The 16,175-nt window shown below is 40.3% G+C and overlaps 1 protein-coding gene across 2 annotated transcripts in view; it reads left to right on the top strand.

The window, feature by feature from the left end:
* Positions 1-16,175, top strand: part of crebbpb (CREB binding lysine acetyltransferase b) — a 46,919-nt gene that overhangs the window by 8,185 nt on the left and 22,559 nt on the right. For both annotated transcript variants that reach the window (XM_085454235.1, XM_085454234.1), the window contains exon 2: positions 9,759-10,348. In XM_085454235.1, the coding sequence (XP_085310361.1) occupies positions 9,759-10,348 (590 nt within the window). The remainder of the gene's footprint in view (positions 1-9,758; positions 10,349-16,175) is intronic.

Raw genomic sequence — 16,175 nt, 5'->3', positions numbered from 1 at the left:
CAATGTGTGTGAAGAAGGCAAAATTGCTCCATTTTCCTCATTTATAAAGTCTTGATTTCATTGTTGGTTTATGTCATTTTTTTATTTTATTTTATGTTTGTATTTATTTTTAAAGAGCTGTAGTGGCTTCATAGTGTAGTGGTTTACACAATTCCCTAACATCCGTCATTCAATTCTGCGAGGAGAGACGGATCCCTTTGCAAAAGGCATCCAACGCTACCCGCTGTGGTGACACCTTGTGTTATCTTTTAGTAGCTTTTTTATTAAGGCAGTATTCGCATGTTGTGGTTGCCAGTGCCGCAGCATACACGATACATTTGTCGTCAAACTTGGTGCACTCCAAAGTTTCCTCCCTTTCAGGAGGTTACCTACCTTAAAGGAGGAACTATAGGAAAAGCAGCTTTTCATATCAATGGTCACTAAGTCATAAAAACTGCATTTAGCGAATTATCTGATAATAGAGAAAATTGATAAATGCCAGATAAAAAGTTTGGTAACTGAATAAAAATAAATCTAGAACCTCCTGCAGTTTATACTTCCACTCCACATGTGCAGTTTCACAACGCAACTTTAATTTACAACAAGTCCAACAAAATTGAGGCCTCTCATCAGTGTTTGAACAAATGCCATGCTAATTGATGGTGTATGGACAAAGAACAAAGCACAAACGCAGGTCGGTTCCTGCCACAGAACATTGGCTGAAAAGGCATGCAGTGATTGCTGCTACAGTTTAAGTTACCGCAAGAAACTTGTTAACTTGTTGGCGAACTTGGGTTCTAATTCACTCACATGTTGCCTGCATATCTAGATTAGATTAGGTTAGATAGAACTTTATTAATCCCTCGGGTGGGTTCCTCTGGGAAATTCGATTTCCAAAAAAAAGCACAGCACCGACAGAAGTTACAGAGTTACAGAATATTTTATATATATATATATACACACACACACACACACACACACACACACACACACACACACACACACACATATATATATATATATATATATATATATATATATATATATATATATATATATATATATATATATATATATATATATATATATATAAATAAATACAGAGACAATATAAATAAAATATACGAAGGGGATAAAAAGAATAAATAGGAATAAAAAATAAAAATACAAGTGAATTGCACATTTCAAGTATTGAGGTCTATTTGCACCATTGACTATTTACAAAAGTGTTGCACAAAAGGTATTTCACAGTGAGGTGAAGAGGCACTACAGCTTAGTTGTTCCCCCCTCCTTTGTCCTCCTGTTTCCCCTCCCTCTCCCCTCCAGAGAGGAGTTAAACAGTTTGATAGCGTGTGGGACAAAGGAGTTTTTAAGTCTGTTAGTTCTTGTCTTTGGGAGAAATATCTATAGCTGATATAGCTCTGCTGTTTATCCAGCGTTAGAAAGACGCCCCATATCCACATTATCATGTTGTTGTTTGACTGCTTTTTGCAGCGTGGCGTTCTTTTCGTGCTGATGTCTTTTTACTGTCTCACATTTTCATTTTTTTCAGAAAAGTCGTCTTTCCTTGTTTCGGCCTTACATGCGTTAGGCACATAACCATGTTGGCTTGGAGTGATTGTGTAGATAACAGCTGAACACATTTTACAGTCTTTACTTCACCCCCTCTGCAATTAAAACAACAATCTTGTGACTTTACTGATTTTGGAAATTATTGCACTTAAATGAAAGGGGGACAAATGCCCACACAGCTTTGAGCCATCTAACGCGAGCTTGCCTGTGATTACCTGTTTTCCAGAAATTGTAATCTCTTCGCAAGAACTAATGACACTGTCTGTATGTCCTGATTTCTAATAAGCATTTCTATTGTGCTATATTCCTTTTTTGATGAGAGGGGACGCTTCAGATCCAGCTCAATTTCTACAACAGATGCTGGAACCATCTTAGCTGGATGCAGCTGCTGTTTATATGACCCAACACATTGGTATAAGTCAAATTTGTTAAGTTTGCAATTAAAACCGTTTTTGGCTATTTTCTCTTTTTCATAAAATGAAGCTGCCAGTAGGGCAGGGCAGTATGACCAAAAATATTTATCACGATATATATTTGAAAATTTGCGATAACGATATAACTGACGATATAATTGACGTGAGAGAAAAAATACTTTACAACTCCACAACTTTATTACTGCAAAAAAAACCATCAATGTATTTTCACTTAAACAAACAGCTGTTTTTTATGTGCATTAAAGCTAAATAAAAATTTAACAGTGAAAATGCTAATTCCTTGCCGACCGTTTAACCAAAAGGCATTTCCAGTGGAATTTGGCCGACATATCCTGAGCATAACCATGTATAATATCCACAAAACTTAAAGAGGTTACACACACACACACACACACACACACACACACACACACAATATGGTAATAGAGTGGGGCAAAAAAGTATTTAGTCAGCCACCGATTGTGCAAGTTCCCCCACCTAAAATGATGACAGAGGTCAGTAATTTGCACCAGAGGTACACTTCAACTGTGAGAGACAGAATGTGAAAAAAAAATCCATGAATCCACATGGTAGGATTTGTAAAGAATTTATTTGTAAATTAGGGTGGAAAATAAGTATTTGGTCAATAACAAAAATACAACTCAATACTTTGTAACATAACCTTTGTTGGCAATAACAGAGGTCAAACGTTTACTATAGGTCTTTACTAGGGGTGCAACGATATTCGTATCGATATTGAACCGTTCGATACAGTGCTTTCGGATCGGTACGCATATGTATCGAACAATACAACATTTGTAATTTATTTTATCAACTTTCCTTCTGACGATGCTGTCTGTGTTGAGCGCTCAGTGAATCTGCGTTCGACTACTCCGCCTAGGCTGCACTGTCGAGCGCAGATCCACTGAGCGCTCAACACAGACAGCATAGTCAGGAGGAAGAGCGCAGGGCAAGCTAGCTAGACAGAAGTTAAGCTCTCCTTGCAACATGGACCTCCCCCACCCTCATTCAGATCTGGCGTTTGGAATTATTTTGGTTTTCATGTGACGTATGACCCTGAAGGTAAGCGAGTCATGGACTAAAGTAAAACAGTATGTTGGATGTGCCATGGAATGCTTAATTACATTGGTGTGAACTAGTGTGTTAGCGCAGTTAGCTCGTTAACGTGTTGGCCGTCTAGCCCCATGCACGGGGCGATCGGCGGTAGCTCGTTAACGGAGATTTGCCGTGTTGTGGCGTTAAGGTCATTTCAACGAGATTAACCTGAAAGCACTAGTGGGAACACAACGAATATGACTGCACATTTACGCCGACATCATCCTAGTGCAAAGACAAAAACAACAAGCATGCTACTAACTTTAGCCGAGTCATTTAGACAGCTGTTAGCACGTGATTCTCCTTATGCTGCTGAGAATATAGCCCAGAAGAAGCGGATAGTATAGCTTTTATTTTGGAAAGAGACATTTCTCTGTAATAAACTCTCTTTTCCAAAGATGAGTGATTCCTCAATCAGATACAGGGCTTGCAAAATCGCTAGCCCGACGTCCCAGAGCTAGCGATCTTTCCAGTCGGGCTACAAAAATCTCTCTGCCCTGCCCGTCGGGCTATTGTAGGAAAAATATATGTCAATGCTTTTGCATTCTTTCAGAAATGTAGCTGGGTAATTATGTCATTGGCATCGGTGAGCCACTGTCAATATGTGACATATTGAAATCGCGTTTGAATTTGCGCTTGTTTTTTTGCTTTCACTTTGCAATGACAGCACTGATCTGTGAGTGATGATAATTTGTGCACCAATTCCTCTGACATCGTCTTATTAATCGTTAGCTTACTATGCAAACATGACAAGTGAAATCTCCCGCAGCTTAAACATGTGAGAGGTTGATCGCGCAGAGAATCGCTGAGCTTATGTGAGTCCGTGTGTAAAAGTAGCAGGATTTATATTTCAGCTCTGCTGAGCCAAATAAGACAGGTCGGGGTGAAGAAGTGACAGCCAAAGAAAAGCTTACCACAAAACGGAGAAGTTATGACAAATGAGACTATAAGGCAAAAAGAAAGTGCAGCTTTATGGTTTCATGGACAAAAGAATTTCTGTGGCTGCAATATGACGAGCTAAATAACCAGGGGTGCACATAAGTGGTCCGCAGGTGCGCATTCGCTGTCAAAATAAAAAACGCGCACAAGGGTTAGGGTTAAATTTAAAAACTGTACTTTTGAGTTAAAATATATATTTATAATTTTAATAAATGACAAATTAAAAAGGCATGAACATTTTTTTGTATCGAAAAAATATCGAACCGTGACACCAAAGTATCGAACCGAACCGAACCGTGAATTTTGTGTATCGTTGCACCCCTAGTTTTTACCAGGTTTGCACACACAGTAGCTGGTATTTTGGCCCATTCCTCCATGCAGATCTTCTCGAGAGCAGTGATGTTTTGGGGCTGTCGCCGAGCAACACGGACTTTCATCTCCCGCCTCAGATTTTCTATGGGGTTGAGGTCTGGAGACTGGCTAAGCCACTCCAGGACTTTCAAATGCTTCTTACGGAGCCACTCCTTTGTTGCCCGGGCGGTGTGTTTTGGATCATTGTCATGTTGGAAGACCCAGCCTCGTTTCATCTTCAAAGTTCTCACTGATGGAAGGAGGTTTTGGCTCAAAATCTCACGATACATGGCCCCATTCATTCTGTCCTTAACACGGATCAGTCGTCCTGTCCCCTTGGCAGAAAAACAGCCCCATAGCATGATGTTTCCACCCCCATGCTTCACAGTAGGTATAGTGTTCTTGGGATGCAACTCAGTATTCTTCTTCCTCCAAACACGACGAGTTGAGTTTATACCAAAAAGTTCTACTTTGGTTTCATCTGACCACATGACATTCTCCCAATCCTCTGCTGTATCATCCATGTGCTCTCTGGCAAACTTCAGACGGGCCTGGACATGCACTGGCTTCAGCAGCGGAACATGTCTGGCACTGCGGGATTTGATTCCCTGCCGTTGTAGTGTGTTACTGATGGTGACCTTTGTTACTTTGGTCCCAGCTCTCTGCAGGTCATTCACCAGGTTCCCCCGTGTGGTTCTGGGATCTTTGCTCACCGTTCTCATGATCATTTTGACCCCACGGGATGAGATCTTGCGTGGAGCCCCAGATCGAGGGAGATTATCAGTGGTCTTGTATGTCTTCCATTTTCTGATGATTGCTCCCACAGTTGATTTTTTTCACACCAAGCTGCTTGCCTATTGTAGATTCACTCTTCCCAGTCTGGTGCAGGTCTACAATACTTTTCCTGGTGTCCTTCGAAAGCTCTTTGGTCTTGGCCATGGCGGAGTTTGGAGTCTGACTGTTTGAGGCTGTGGACAGGTGTCTTTTATACAGATGATGGGTTCAAAACAGGTGCCATTCATACAGGTAATGAGTGGGGGACAGAAAAGCTTCTTACAGAAGACGTTACAGGTCTGTGAGAGCCAGAGATTTTCCTTGTTTGAGGTGACCAAATACTTATTTTCCACCCTAATTTACGAATAAATTCTTTACAAATCCTACCATGTGGATTCATGGATTTTTTTTTTTCACATTCTGTCTCTCACAGTTGAAGTGTACCTCTGGTGCAAATTACTGACCTCTGTCATCATTTTAAGTGGGGGAACTTGCACAATCGGTGGCTGACTAAATACTTTTTTGCCCCACTGTATTATGTTGAAGCACGGCACGTATTACTCCGCGAGGCTCCTAACTACGGTAGCCATAATTCAATTGTCACAGCCAGTTATTATGAATACAGAATTTGTGAAAAGACGAAATGATTAAAAAAAATAATTCCCCATGTCATGCAAAAACACCCCTTTTGCTTTACAGTGGGATGAAAATGGAGCCTTTGGGGAACAAGATCTTTCTAGAGGAAGTAAAGTTCACAAGTTTATAGTAGGGAAACCTGTTAAAGGATAATTAACAGTTGATTTTGTCTCCATTTCACTCATGGTCTCTTCATTGGTTTGTTTTCGGCAGCATGAAATACTTTGCTTTTAGCGTTGGCTCTCTGTTACACAACCTGTGGCTGCAGTACATGTTTTAAGAGGCATACAAGTCCATCCATCCATCCATTTTCTTAACCGCCTATCCCACCTGTCTGCGGCCAAATTATATTCATTTAATTAGGATGTTTTTCAAACACTTGCCATACGTAAAGCCTTTCTAATGGTTATAGGGGAGCTTGTGTCCTTGTGCTTTCATCTGGTTTGCAGTGCAAATTAATTACTTAATTACACTTAATTACTTTGATTTTCTCCATACACGTTTATCCAGGTTTCTTATAAATCTAATGTTGCTTTAGTACTGCTGTAATTGCTCAGATTTTTTTTTCTTCCTTTGTTGTTAGGAGAAACTGAAGCACTTTACAACTGTCTGCTACCAGATGAAGAGAAATTAAAGATTTTAATGTGACTGCTGAAAACCTTTTGGGTGAATTATAGCCGATCGTAGTCTGTCGTCTCCAGAGAGAATAGTGTGGGATGGTGGAATTCTCTGAATAGTGGTTACTACCATTTCCCACTACTTGGCATGTAGTAGTAGTAGTCTGCTTCAGACCGTACTTTTTATTTTTTGGATATGGTCATCATATTGAAGGTCTTAAGCGAGGCCTGGGTGCTTGCTCTTTGCCTACACCTAGTTCACATAGTTTTCTTGGTCCACCAAGTCTTATTCCTCTAACCTTAAGCTTACCTCCGGTATTTTATTTAATGTTTGTGACTAGAATATTTAAGCTTTTTGTAGTATCTGCCACATATCATTGAGGAACAGGTTTGATTATACTCCAGTCGTAATTACCTAGTGGCCCTAGACATTGAGCCAGGCGTGCGTGCGGGTGTGGTTGTGGTGCTAGTAAAATGTTTATTGGCTGGCGTTCACAGCCACGCTCACGCCCCTACGTTAAGGACCTTGGCATAAATGCGATTTGGACTATAACCTTCATTAATGTTATCTGTGTGTTGAGTATTCATGTTTACTCATTCTTTGCACCACGAGTGCTCTGAGTTTCAGAGCAAAAGGTCCCCTCTGTATGATTTATTTTTTATTTTTTTGTACCCAGTGTTACTGTAAGGTCACAGCTGGGGCTGTGTTACTTTATTATTTTACTTTTAAGTTTGCTGTGTGTGAATGTAAACATTGCAGACATGCAAGAGTTCATCTGCAGTTTAATTATTTTCTCTGTTCAGCCTGATTGTTTCTAAACTGAAGGTTAGTCGGTGTGAAATTTCAGAAATGCCCGCTAATTGTCTAAAGTACTCACTCACCTATACAAATCATGGAATTCAGGTGTTCCAATCACTTCCATGGCCACAGTTTTAAAGTCAAGCACCTCGACATGTAGACTACATCTACAAACATATGTGGAAGAATGGATTTCTCAGTGAATTCCAGTGTGGTACCATGATGGGATACCACCTGTGCAACAGTTCAGTGATGAAGTTTTCTCACTACTAGATATTCCACAGTCAGCTGTTAGTGGTATTATAACAAAGTGGAAGCGATTGGGAATGACGGCAACTCAGCCACAAAGTGGTAGTCACATAAAATCAGAGAGCGGGGTTACTGGATGCTGAGGTGCATAGTGTGCACAGGTTGCCAGATTTCTGCAGAGTCAGTTTCTACAGACCTCCAAACTTCATATTTGGAAGAATGGCCATCCAAACCTTACATCACCAGTACAATGCTGAGCGGCAGATGCTGTGAGTAAAGCATGCTGCAGATGATCCGACTATGTAATAATGGAAATGGGGCTTTAGTTCCAGTAAAAGGAACTCTTATCGCCTCAAAGACATTTTTGACAATTTTATGCTCCCACCTTTGTGGGAACATTTTGGGGATGACCCATTTCTGTTCCAGCATGACTCCTCAGCAGCACATGATGCAAGGTCCAAAAAGACTTGATTGAACATGTTTGGTGTGGAAGAACTTTACTGGCCTGTACTGATTCCTCATGGATCACCTTTGGGATGAATTAGAGCAGAGACTAGGAGCTAGGCCTTCTCATCCAACATGAACATCTGTTCAAATGCACCTCTGGAGATTGGTCTAAAATTCCTAAAAAACACACGCATAAGTTGAAGTTGTGAAAACCCCCTCAAAGGACTCTACATATGCTTAAAAAGGAAAAATGATTAGGTTATTGTTTTGTATTTTTATGGCTCCATAGTCTAGTGATTTTCACGTGCTTCTAACAAGCAAAAGATCCCCTGATCACTCCCAGGAGGGAGACATCAATCTCTTGAGGGTTGTGTCACAAAAGGCATTCGGTGGAAAAATCTGCCAAATGAAAATATGTTGAGCCACCCACTCTGGTAGCCCCTTCTGATTAAGAGAGCAGCTAAAAGTACCTTTTATTGTTCAGTAACTTCCATGAAGACATTGATTCACTCTAAACCACTATGTACTTTCCCCCCATTGTTTTCTGAATGAATGAATATATAAATAAATAAACGAAACATTGCTGATTTCCTTTTTTTTGTTTTTTTTTGCCTGTCCCGTTTGGCTCTTTTGCCATCAGAATTGTTGTCTAAAGGCAAAGAAAGATGCCCAACGGATTTACTTTACCAAATTGACCATCCCAGCCTTGCCGTAATGGTCCATTTGATTCACCTTTTATTGTTTATTTTATTTTCACTTACTGAATACGGGACAGACTTGATTGGGGGAAAGAAATTGCTGATTTCCAATAAAACCTTGGACGATAATGGACGATATTTCTAATGTAAAAGAACAGAGCTTCTATACAGCAGGGCTTGCAAAATTTCAAAATCACTGGTAGCCCTTCGGGCAGGCACTCTTCGGTTTTTGGTAGCCCAAAATAAATTTAAGTAGCCCGAATAAAAAAAGAGATAATTTTTATTGTATAATATTGTAAAGGAAACAAAACATCAATCAAAAAAAATTTGTTAAAACACAAATTACAACAACTGTATAAAAATGGCAATCATCAACTCAAATATCTGGTTTTAAAAGTTTCTGTGAACTTGTAAGAACTGTGTGGAACAGGGGTGGGCAATCCCAGGCCTCGAGGGCCGGTGTCCTACAGGTTTTAGATCTCACCTTGGGTCAACACACCTGAATCACATGATTAGTTCATTACCAGGCCTCTGGAGAACTTCAGGACATGTTGAGGAGCTAATGCCCTCCATTTCACTGCTCTTTGTTCTTGTCGGGGTTTTATGATCCAGGTGTCTTGAACCTTTCAAGAAAACATCCAGAAATGAATAGACTTGTCAGGGCAAAAAGATTCAACTGTTTCCCCATTAATGGAGAGTTGCATGCAGTCATTTAGTGTTTCAGGGTGTAGAGAGGTACGATGTGTTGTCTTCACTCAGTTCATGCAAGAATATCCTCTCTCACAGATGGCTGTTGATGGAATAAGTGTCAGCATTAATTTCACCACCGCTCTTTATACACAGTTTGTGCGATTGCAAAATGAAAGTGAAAGCAAAAAACAAGCGAAAATTCAAACGTGATTTCAATACATCACATATTGAAAGAGGATCATTGATGCTAATGACATAATTACCCAGCTAAATTTGCAAAAGAATGCAAAAGCACTGACACATTTTTCCTTCCTATGATAGCCCGACGGGCAGGGCTGAGATAGATTTTAGTAGCCCGACTGGAAAAAACGCTAGCCCCGGAACGTCGGGCTAGCGGTTTTGCGTGCCCTGTACAGTCAGCTAATAACTAACTGGTAGCTTATTGACTAATTCTTGTTTTCCTTTCTCTCTTCTTTAGATCTTGTCTCACTGTTTGACCTGGAAAATGACCTTCCTGATGAGCTCATACCCAATGGAGACTTGGTAATGGGAATGTCCTCTAATGGTGGCCCAGGTGCTGGTCCTGGTCTTAACTCAGTGGTTCCTGATGCTGCTGCGAAGCACAAGCAGCTGTCTGAGCTCTTGCGACCGGGAAGCTCAAACAATTTAGGAGGTGGCCTGCCACAAGGAAGCATGGTGGGAAACCAGCTAGGTGGTGTGCATGGTAAAAATACACTAGGGCAGGGATCCCCCAATCACCAGTCTCCCCAGGGCCAGAAGGGAGGTCCAGGACAAGGCAATGGAAGTGCAGGCATGGGCTTCAGCCAGCCTATGGGCCAGGTTCATGGTGGCATGAGCCAGACAGGACAAGTGATTAATGGGGCTATGGGACCAGCAGGGCGAGGGAGACCTGGTCTTGGCATGCAGTACCAGGGCCAGCCCATGCAGGGGACACAAGTGGGTGCTGGAGCTGGAAGCAGTGTGGTGGGAGATGCACTCACACAAGGAGGGCCACAGATGGGTGCGCACAACACGATGAGTGCACAGCAAGCAGGAAACATGAATAAGGTAAGGTTTGAAACTCTGCTCAGCTAACTTGAATACCATATTTTTCAGATCATAAGGCCCGTTAAGCGAAACAAAACAACCAGATAAGTCAAGCTTTACTCAGCTCATTTTTCTTGCTTCCTCCACTTCCGTACCATTGATTCATTAATGTTGAATTCTCTCGCAGCTGCTCTGTTCACATGTTTTTGCAGTATATTAATGACTAACCTCGTGTTGTGAATGGATTATTTTAGCTGTTCTCCTGACTGAAGTTTGGTCCGTTTACAGCATCCTGCCATGCGATTGCATTTGTCGCTAACCCTCACATTAACTTTTGAGTGGAAAAAAGTTATCATTCATCCTCCAGCTTCACTATCGATATAACGATATGTATCAGATGACGATATAAAAACGTCTATCGTTTCATTTTACGCTATTGTTTGTTTCGTGGTGTCGCAAAATAAACTGTTTATGGCAATATTTGCCACTACAATGACCAATTGTAGTGGCAAATATTAATTTCCTAAAGTTCTCTCTTTCTCTTATATTTAATATAACCACACTACGGACGGACAAGTGCCTGTTTTTATGCGTTGTCGTTAGCAACAACGACAGTAAAACATCGCGTGTCCGCTTGTTTATTTTCCACATAAACCTTTCACAATAAAGCTCAAGATCCTGTTGAGACTTTTCAAAATAAACTGAACCATGTGAAAGATTATGCAGTGTTTACGGATGAGAAGCAAAAAAAGAGCCGTCAGAACAGGCTTTTCCCCGCAGCACCCTGTGTAATAAATACTCACAAAGAAAACGGCGGACGTTACAACGTATGTCTAAAAATGTATACACTCGAATCCAGGTACATGACGTGCAGCTGGAAACACTTCACGCAAGTCGAGCTGCCCGAGATTCACTTGAATTTACAGAAAATGATAAATTTTTGTGATTTATATCGTTATCAGTAGGGCTGCTCAATTAATCGAATTTTAATCACGATTACGATCTGGGCTTTCAACGATCATTAAAAATGACTGAGCCGATTATTAGCCCCTCCCTCATTTATCCGCGACACCTTAAAGGCCGGTCCGTGAAAATATTGTCGGGCATAAACCGGTCCGTGGCGCAAAAAAGGTTGGAGACCGCTGATTAAGAGGACCCGAGGGAAGCTCGGAAAGCTAAGCAGAAGTTATTTGGAGAGGAGAGTGACTGCCGTTGGCTGAAAAGAGAGGTTAAAAAAACTTCAGTGGTGTTGCACACTATTTTATATTATTTTTTAAAGTCATTGTTAACCCTTTAAAGCCGGTCAGAGCAGCACGCTCCGTTTTGTGTAACTATTTTTTAAATCCCTGTAGAACCTGAACCGTGTAAGCTAGCACAATAATTTGTTTTGCATATGAAACCGGAGGAGTTGTACTTACATCTTATGCCATCAGCTTGTCCTTGGTCACGGTTTCCTTCCACATAAAGTTTTGCAAAAATTGCATAAAAAGCGCTTGCAGGAACAAAAACATAATATTCCAGAAACACGCTTTGCCGATCCGATCAGCTGTTCGTAACACTTCCCACAGTGAAACAGACATCAGCACGAACTGTCGCATGTCCGCCTTTTCCTGGCCGAAACCGGAAGTGACGTCATTTTCGCGGAAATTGTAGTTTTTTACTTGTAGGCCTTAAAAGCCTATACTGGTCATGTTTGACTTTTCTGAATAGTTGCTGGGATGCTTAGAACTCGAATTGCACTGCTGGAAATAGTTTATTTTGATGCACATGCTGTTTTCTTTGCAAATTTGCATCATAAGATTGTTTTTTTGTTTTTCCTGCAGTATATAAAAATTGGTGTATCTCCAAAATAAAACTATGAAGACACTCAAAATAAGTTTCCTGTTATTGTAAACTATTTTTTGCAACTTTTTTGTATTTAAAGCTTTGAGGGATAAGCCTCTTAAATTTCTCCAAGTAGAAATATATGTAAAAAATACAAAAAACGATTTTCAATTTATTTGTAGTTTATTGCACCTTTTTTGCAATTAATGTAGTTACTATGGACTTAATGCATACATATTATTAAAATATGGGCTATAACAGTTGTATAGCAACTTGAAATGCTCCCACAAATGGCACTACAGCATGTAAAAATATAATATAAGCTCTGGCGGACTTGGTTCTATAGTAGGTCTTAAAGGGTTAAATAAATATCGTCAAATAATCGAGATCTCAATTTCAGTGAAAATAATTGTGATTATCATTTTTGCCATAATCGAGCAGCCCTAGTTATCAGGACGATAGACGTCCTATTTCAGGATATGAGATTTTGGTCATATCGCACAGCCCTAACTGTGTTTATGTTATGCTAACATAGCTGTGTTGCTAGCGATCATGCAGCACATCATTATATACCAGCTAGTCCAAGTCCAACCCTACAAACGTAACTGCTGTTTAGTTTTCTGTCTTCATTTATGCTGGAAGTGACAGCAGAGCTGTACGTTTTAATTTTTTCAGAAATCTCTGTCAGAACATGCTAAATCATGTTTGGGTAGAAACTAGCGAGCTAACTTCCTGCTAACTTCTAACTCGGTTAAATTTAGCAAATTCTGTTTTCATGGATGCCTGAATGTTAAACTTTATTGTTCCACCTGGTAAAGCAGCAACGCTGATCATTTTATTAAAGATCAAAGAATTTAGACCGTTTTTATCTCTCAATGATGTTGCAGTGTTCGTTTGACTTTGGGACCTGAAGCAGAGTTTACACCCACACTGTTGATTTTTGAGAAAATTAAAGGATTTTAAGTGCGCCTTATAGTGCAAAAAATACAAGTACATACATTCTGAATAGGAATTTGTTGACACAACCAGGGCAAATGTGACGAGACCTGAAAATTGTGTCATCGTACTTCTACAAAGCGAGTCAAAGTTTGTGAATGAAAAATAATTTCCATGATGTGCTGCTGGTGCAGTTGGTTGTGATAATCTTTACTTTCACAGACTTTGAAGTGCTCATTGTGAGAACATGTCTTTCCTTTTGTCTGAGAGCTTTGCGGTTTGACAGGAAACCAGGGTTAAACCAGCAGGCTAGTTCTCACTAAGATTATTTGAACAGACATTGCCACATGAAAAAAAGCCCCTCCTTTCCTCATATAGACACATACGCAGTAATATAGGACTGTTTGTGTTATTTCATTGTTTAACAACGTGCATTGCTTTGAATCTCTCTTATATATTATGTCATTTGTACGAAACTGAAACTGTCACCTTTTGATCGTACTGAGACACCATGATTATGTTTGAGGTGAGGAAATGGGGTAAGAAGAATAGGTCGATTTGAACCAGCTTGTGAGCAGTATGACATGCGATCAAGAAGTTTTGTGATTCGATTTGTAAAAAGGAAAACGTACTGTACCTTATTTCAATATGGCTGCTGTCCTCGCCATAGTTGTCTACTTGTGGACCGAGTGTAGTCTGATCAAATTGTTGTGATTTTTGTGAGGAAAAAGGTTAATTTAAAGTAAGATTTTTTTTTTTAAATTATTTTTGTTTCTTTTGTTTGGGCAGATATAGCTAACACAATTTTTAAATATGGAGCAATTTTTATCTTTTTGACCAAACAATTCATGTGAGCTGCAAGTAACATAGCATGATTATTTGAATTTTTTTTGAAAGAATTAAATTGAATTGCCATCATACAGTAAAGTGGCAATAGACAAAAAAACCTCCACTTTAAAATAATCAGTTAATTTTAGTACAGCATTTTTACATCTGTCATAAACATTTATTAATCAGACTGTAAATACTTAAAGAAGATAAGAAAATTAGATCCACTGAGAATGAGGGGAAAGAGTCGGTGCTTCGTAAGGCCGCTTTTATGCTCAACACACTCAGCACTGCTGTTTCGGAGTCACTTTAAGTAGCCATGCACCGCTGCCGCTATTGCTAGGTTGACAATATGTCAAGTGTAGAAGCTAAGAGATTAACAGGTTACACATAAGGAGATTTTGACTTCTCAAATCAATGCTTCCGGTTTTGACCTCTTCTCTTCCTAAATCAGCGGTGATGTGGCAGTATTTGTCTCCAGGTGTGTGCGAAGCCACCACTTTTATTATGGTGTCTTTCCTCAACTTTGCTCGACTTGCAAACAAAACTTGTTAGCGCTGAAATGGAAGAAGTTGAAATGTGAAACAAAGCGTTTCTGGACCCTTTAAAAAAACGTTTTCTGCAGAAGTTCTCATGTTTTCCAATTGTTGCTGCAATCTCCCACTAAGCCATCTGGAAATCTTTGTACTCCTATCGTTGAAATTCATGTAGAGACCAAACGGCTCACGCTCTCGTGTCTCCAGCCCAGCTGTGCTGCGCGGGCCAGCTTACAAGCTAAAACAACACCAAAGCGCACTGCACGGAACAACAGAAGCTGTCACGTCATTTTTGGCGCGTGCCACCGTTTGCAGGCAATAACTGCCTGTAATACGTACAGATCATCAAGTGGGGGAATCCATGTGGGAGGCAGAATGTGTGAATGAGAGAGCGGCAGCAGGAAAGCATCTGTGTCTCTCTGTGTGGAGAAGGGGGAGGGGCAGGCAGCAGTGCAGTGCTCTGCTCAGCTGTTGTGCAAGCTTTGTGTTGTCACCTCCTTTTTTTTTTTCCTGGGCAAGCCCTGCCCAGCAGCGAAAGCAAAGCAGACTGCTGCTTTGGCCACCACAGAACAGCGTCAAGCAGAAGCAGCAGAACGGTTCAAGTTGAGGGTATCAAAGGGAACAAAAAGCTAATGTCGGCTGTGGTAATAAATGGTGGTCGGAGCTCTTGATAAGGAAGTATCTGTATGTGTGGCCTTAATGTTGTGTGATCAAGTCTGTAAATTTTGCTCCTGGTGAAGCCTGCCAAGACGCGGGAGATGATTGAAACTGAAATTTCATCAAAAAAAAAAAGGAAATATGTAATTTTAAGAAATTGAAATAAGCTTCTGGAACACTCTTTTAAGAAGATGTCACACTTGCTGGCTAATAAACGAGTGTTATGTACCTTGAGCTAATTTTCCAATACGCACACAACTTTGGTAACATAGATACTGAAGAGTATTTGTAACCACATGCTTTTGTTCTTGCAGCTGGCACACTAAATTGTCATTTTAATTAGTTCTACTTTCACTTGTTTTCTACAAAACACGTTCTCTGGGCGGCAGTGTTAATCGAAGCTGCAGATTCATTAGTTGTAATTAGATTACTATAACTTATGGACACGTCAGGATTTTCCAAGTCTGCTGCCAACACGTCTCACCAAAAGTTTCCTTCGTTGGCTGGGAAAGCAGGACGGTCTTTCGGTCTCTTCATCCATCTTCATTTTGTTTGGGATCATTTTCTGTGGACGATGGCGCAAATAAATATGGCCAACCGTTTAAAATCAAATGACTGATTGTCCACATAGTGGTATGTGGAGTAATCACTGGTGGGGGAAGGGGTTTAACCAAGAGGAAATGCTGAACTGTGTGTGTCAGTGATTAGTTCGGCTCGCGAGTTTTCATGCAAGGCAGCTAATTTCTGTTTACCTTCAGTCAGACGGAAGACAAATGATTCGTATAAAAATCTGCTGGTTTGAAAAACTGCATGGAGCCCATGCTAGCTCCTTCACACAACAGCATTTACAGCTTTTTTTGTGTCATTCCCTGTTTCCCTGTGTCTCCCCACAGTGGAAGTGAAACATGTGGAGTAGAGTCATAAAGCCAAACACATGGTTGAATTAAACTGGAATTATCCTTTAATGTGACTTTTCTTTACTGGGAAACACTGATGAGAAGACTGACCATCATTTTGTAGACTTTGAAGGATTTGTTTTTTACCTGCGCTTTCAACATAAACAAAAA

This window comes from Copadichromis virginalis, linkage group LG4 (assembly GCF_057382275.1).
Source record: "Copadichromis virginalis isolate Kocher_CV1m ecotype Utaka linkage group LG4, C_Virginalis_male_GT1.1, whole genome shotgun sequence".
NCBI lineage: Eukaryota > Metazoa > Chordata > Actinopteri > Cichliformes > Cichlidae > Copadichromis > Copadichromis virginalis.
This window is presented reverse-complemented; position numbering and strand designations above follow the sequence as displayed.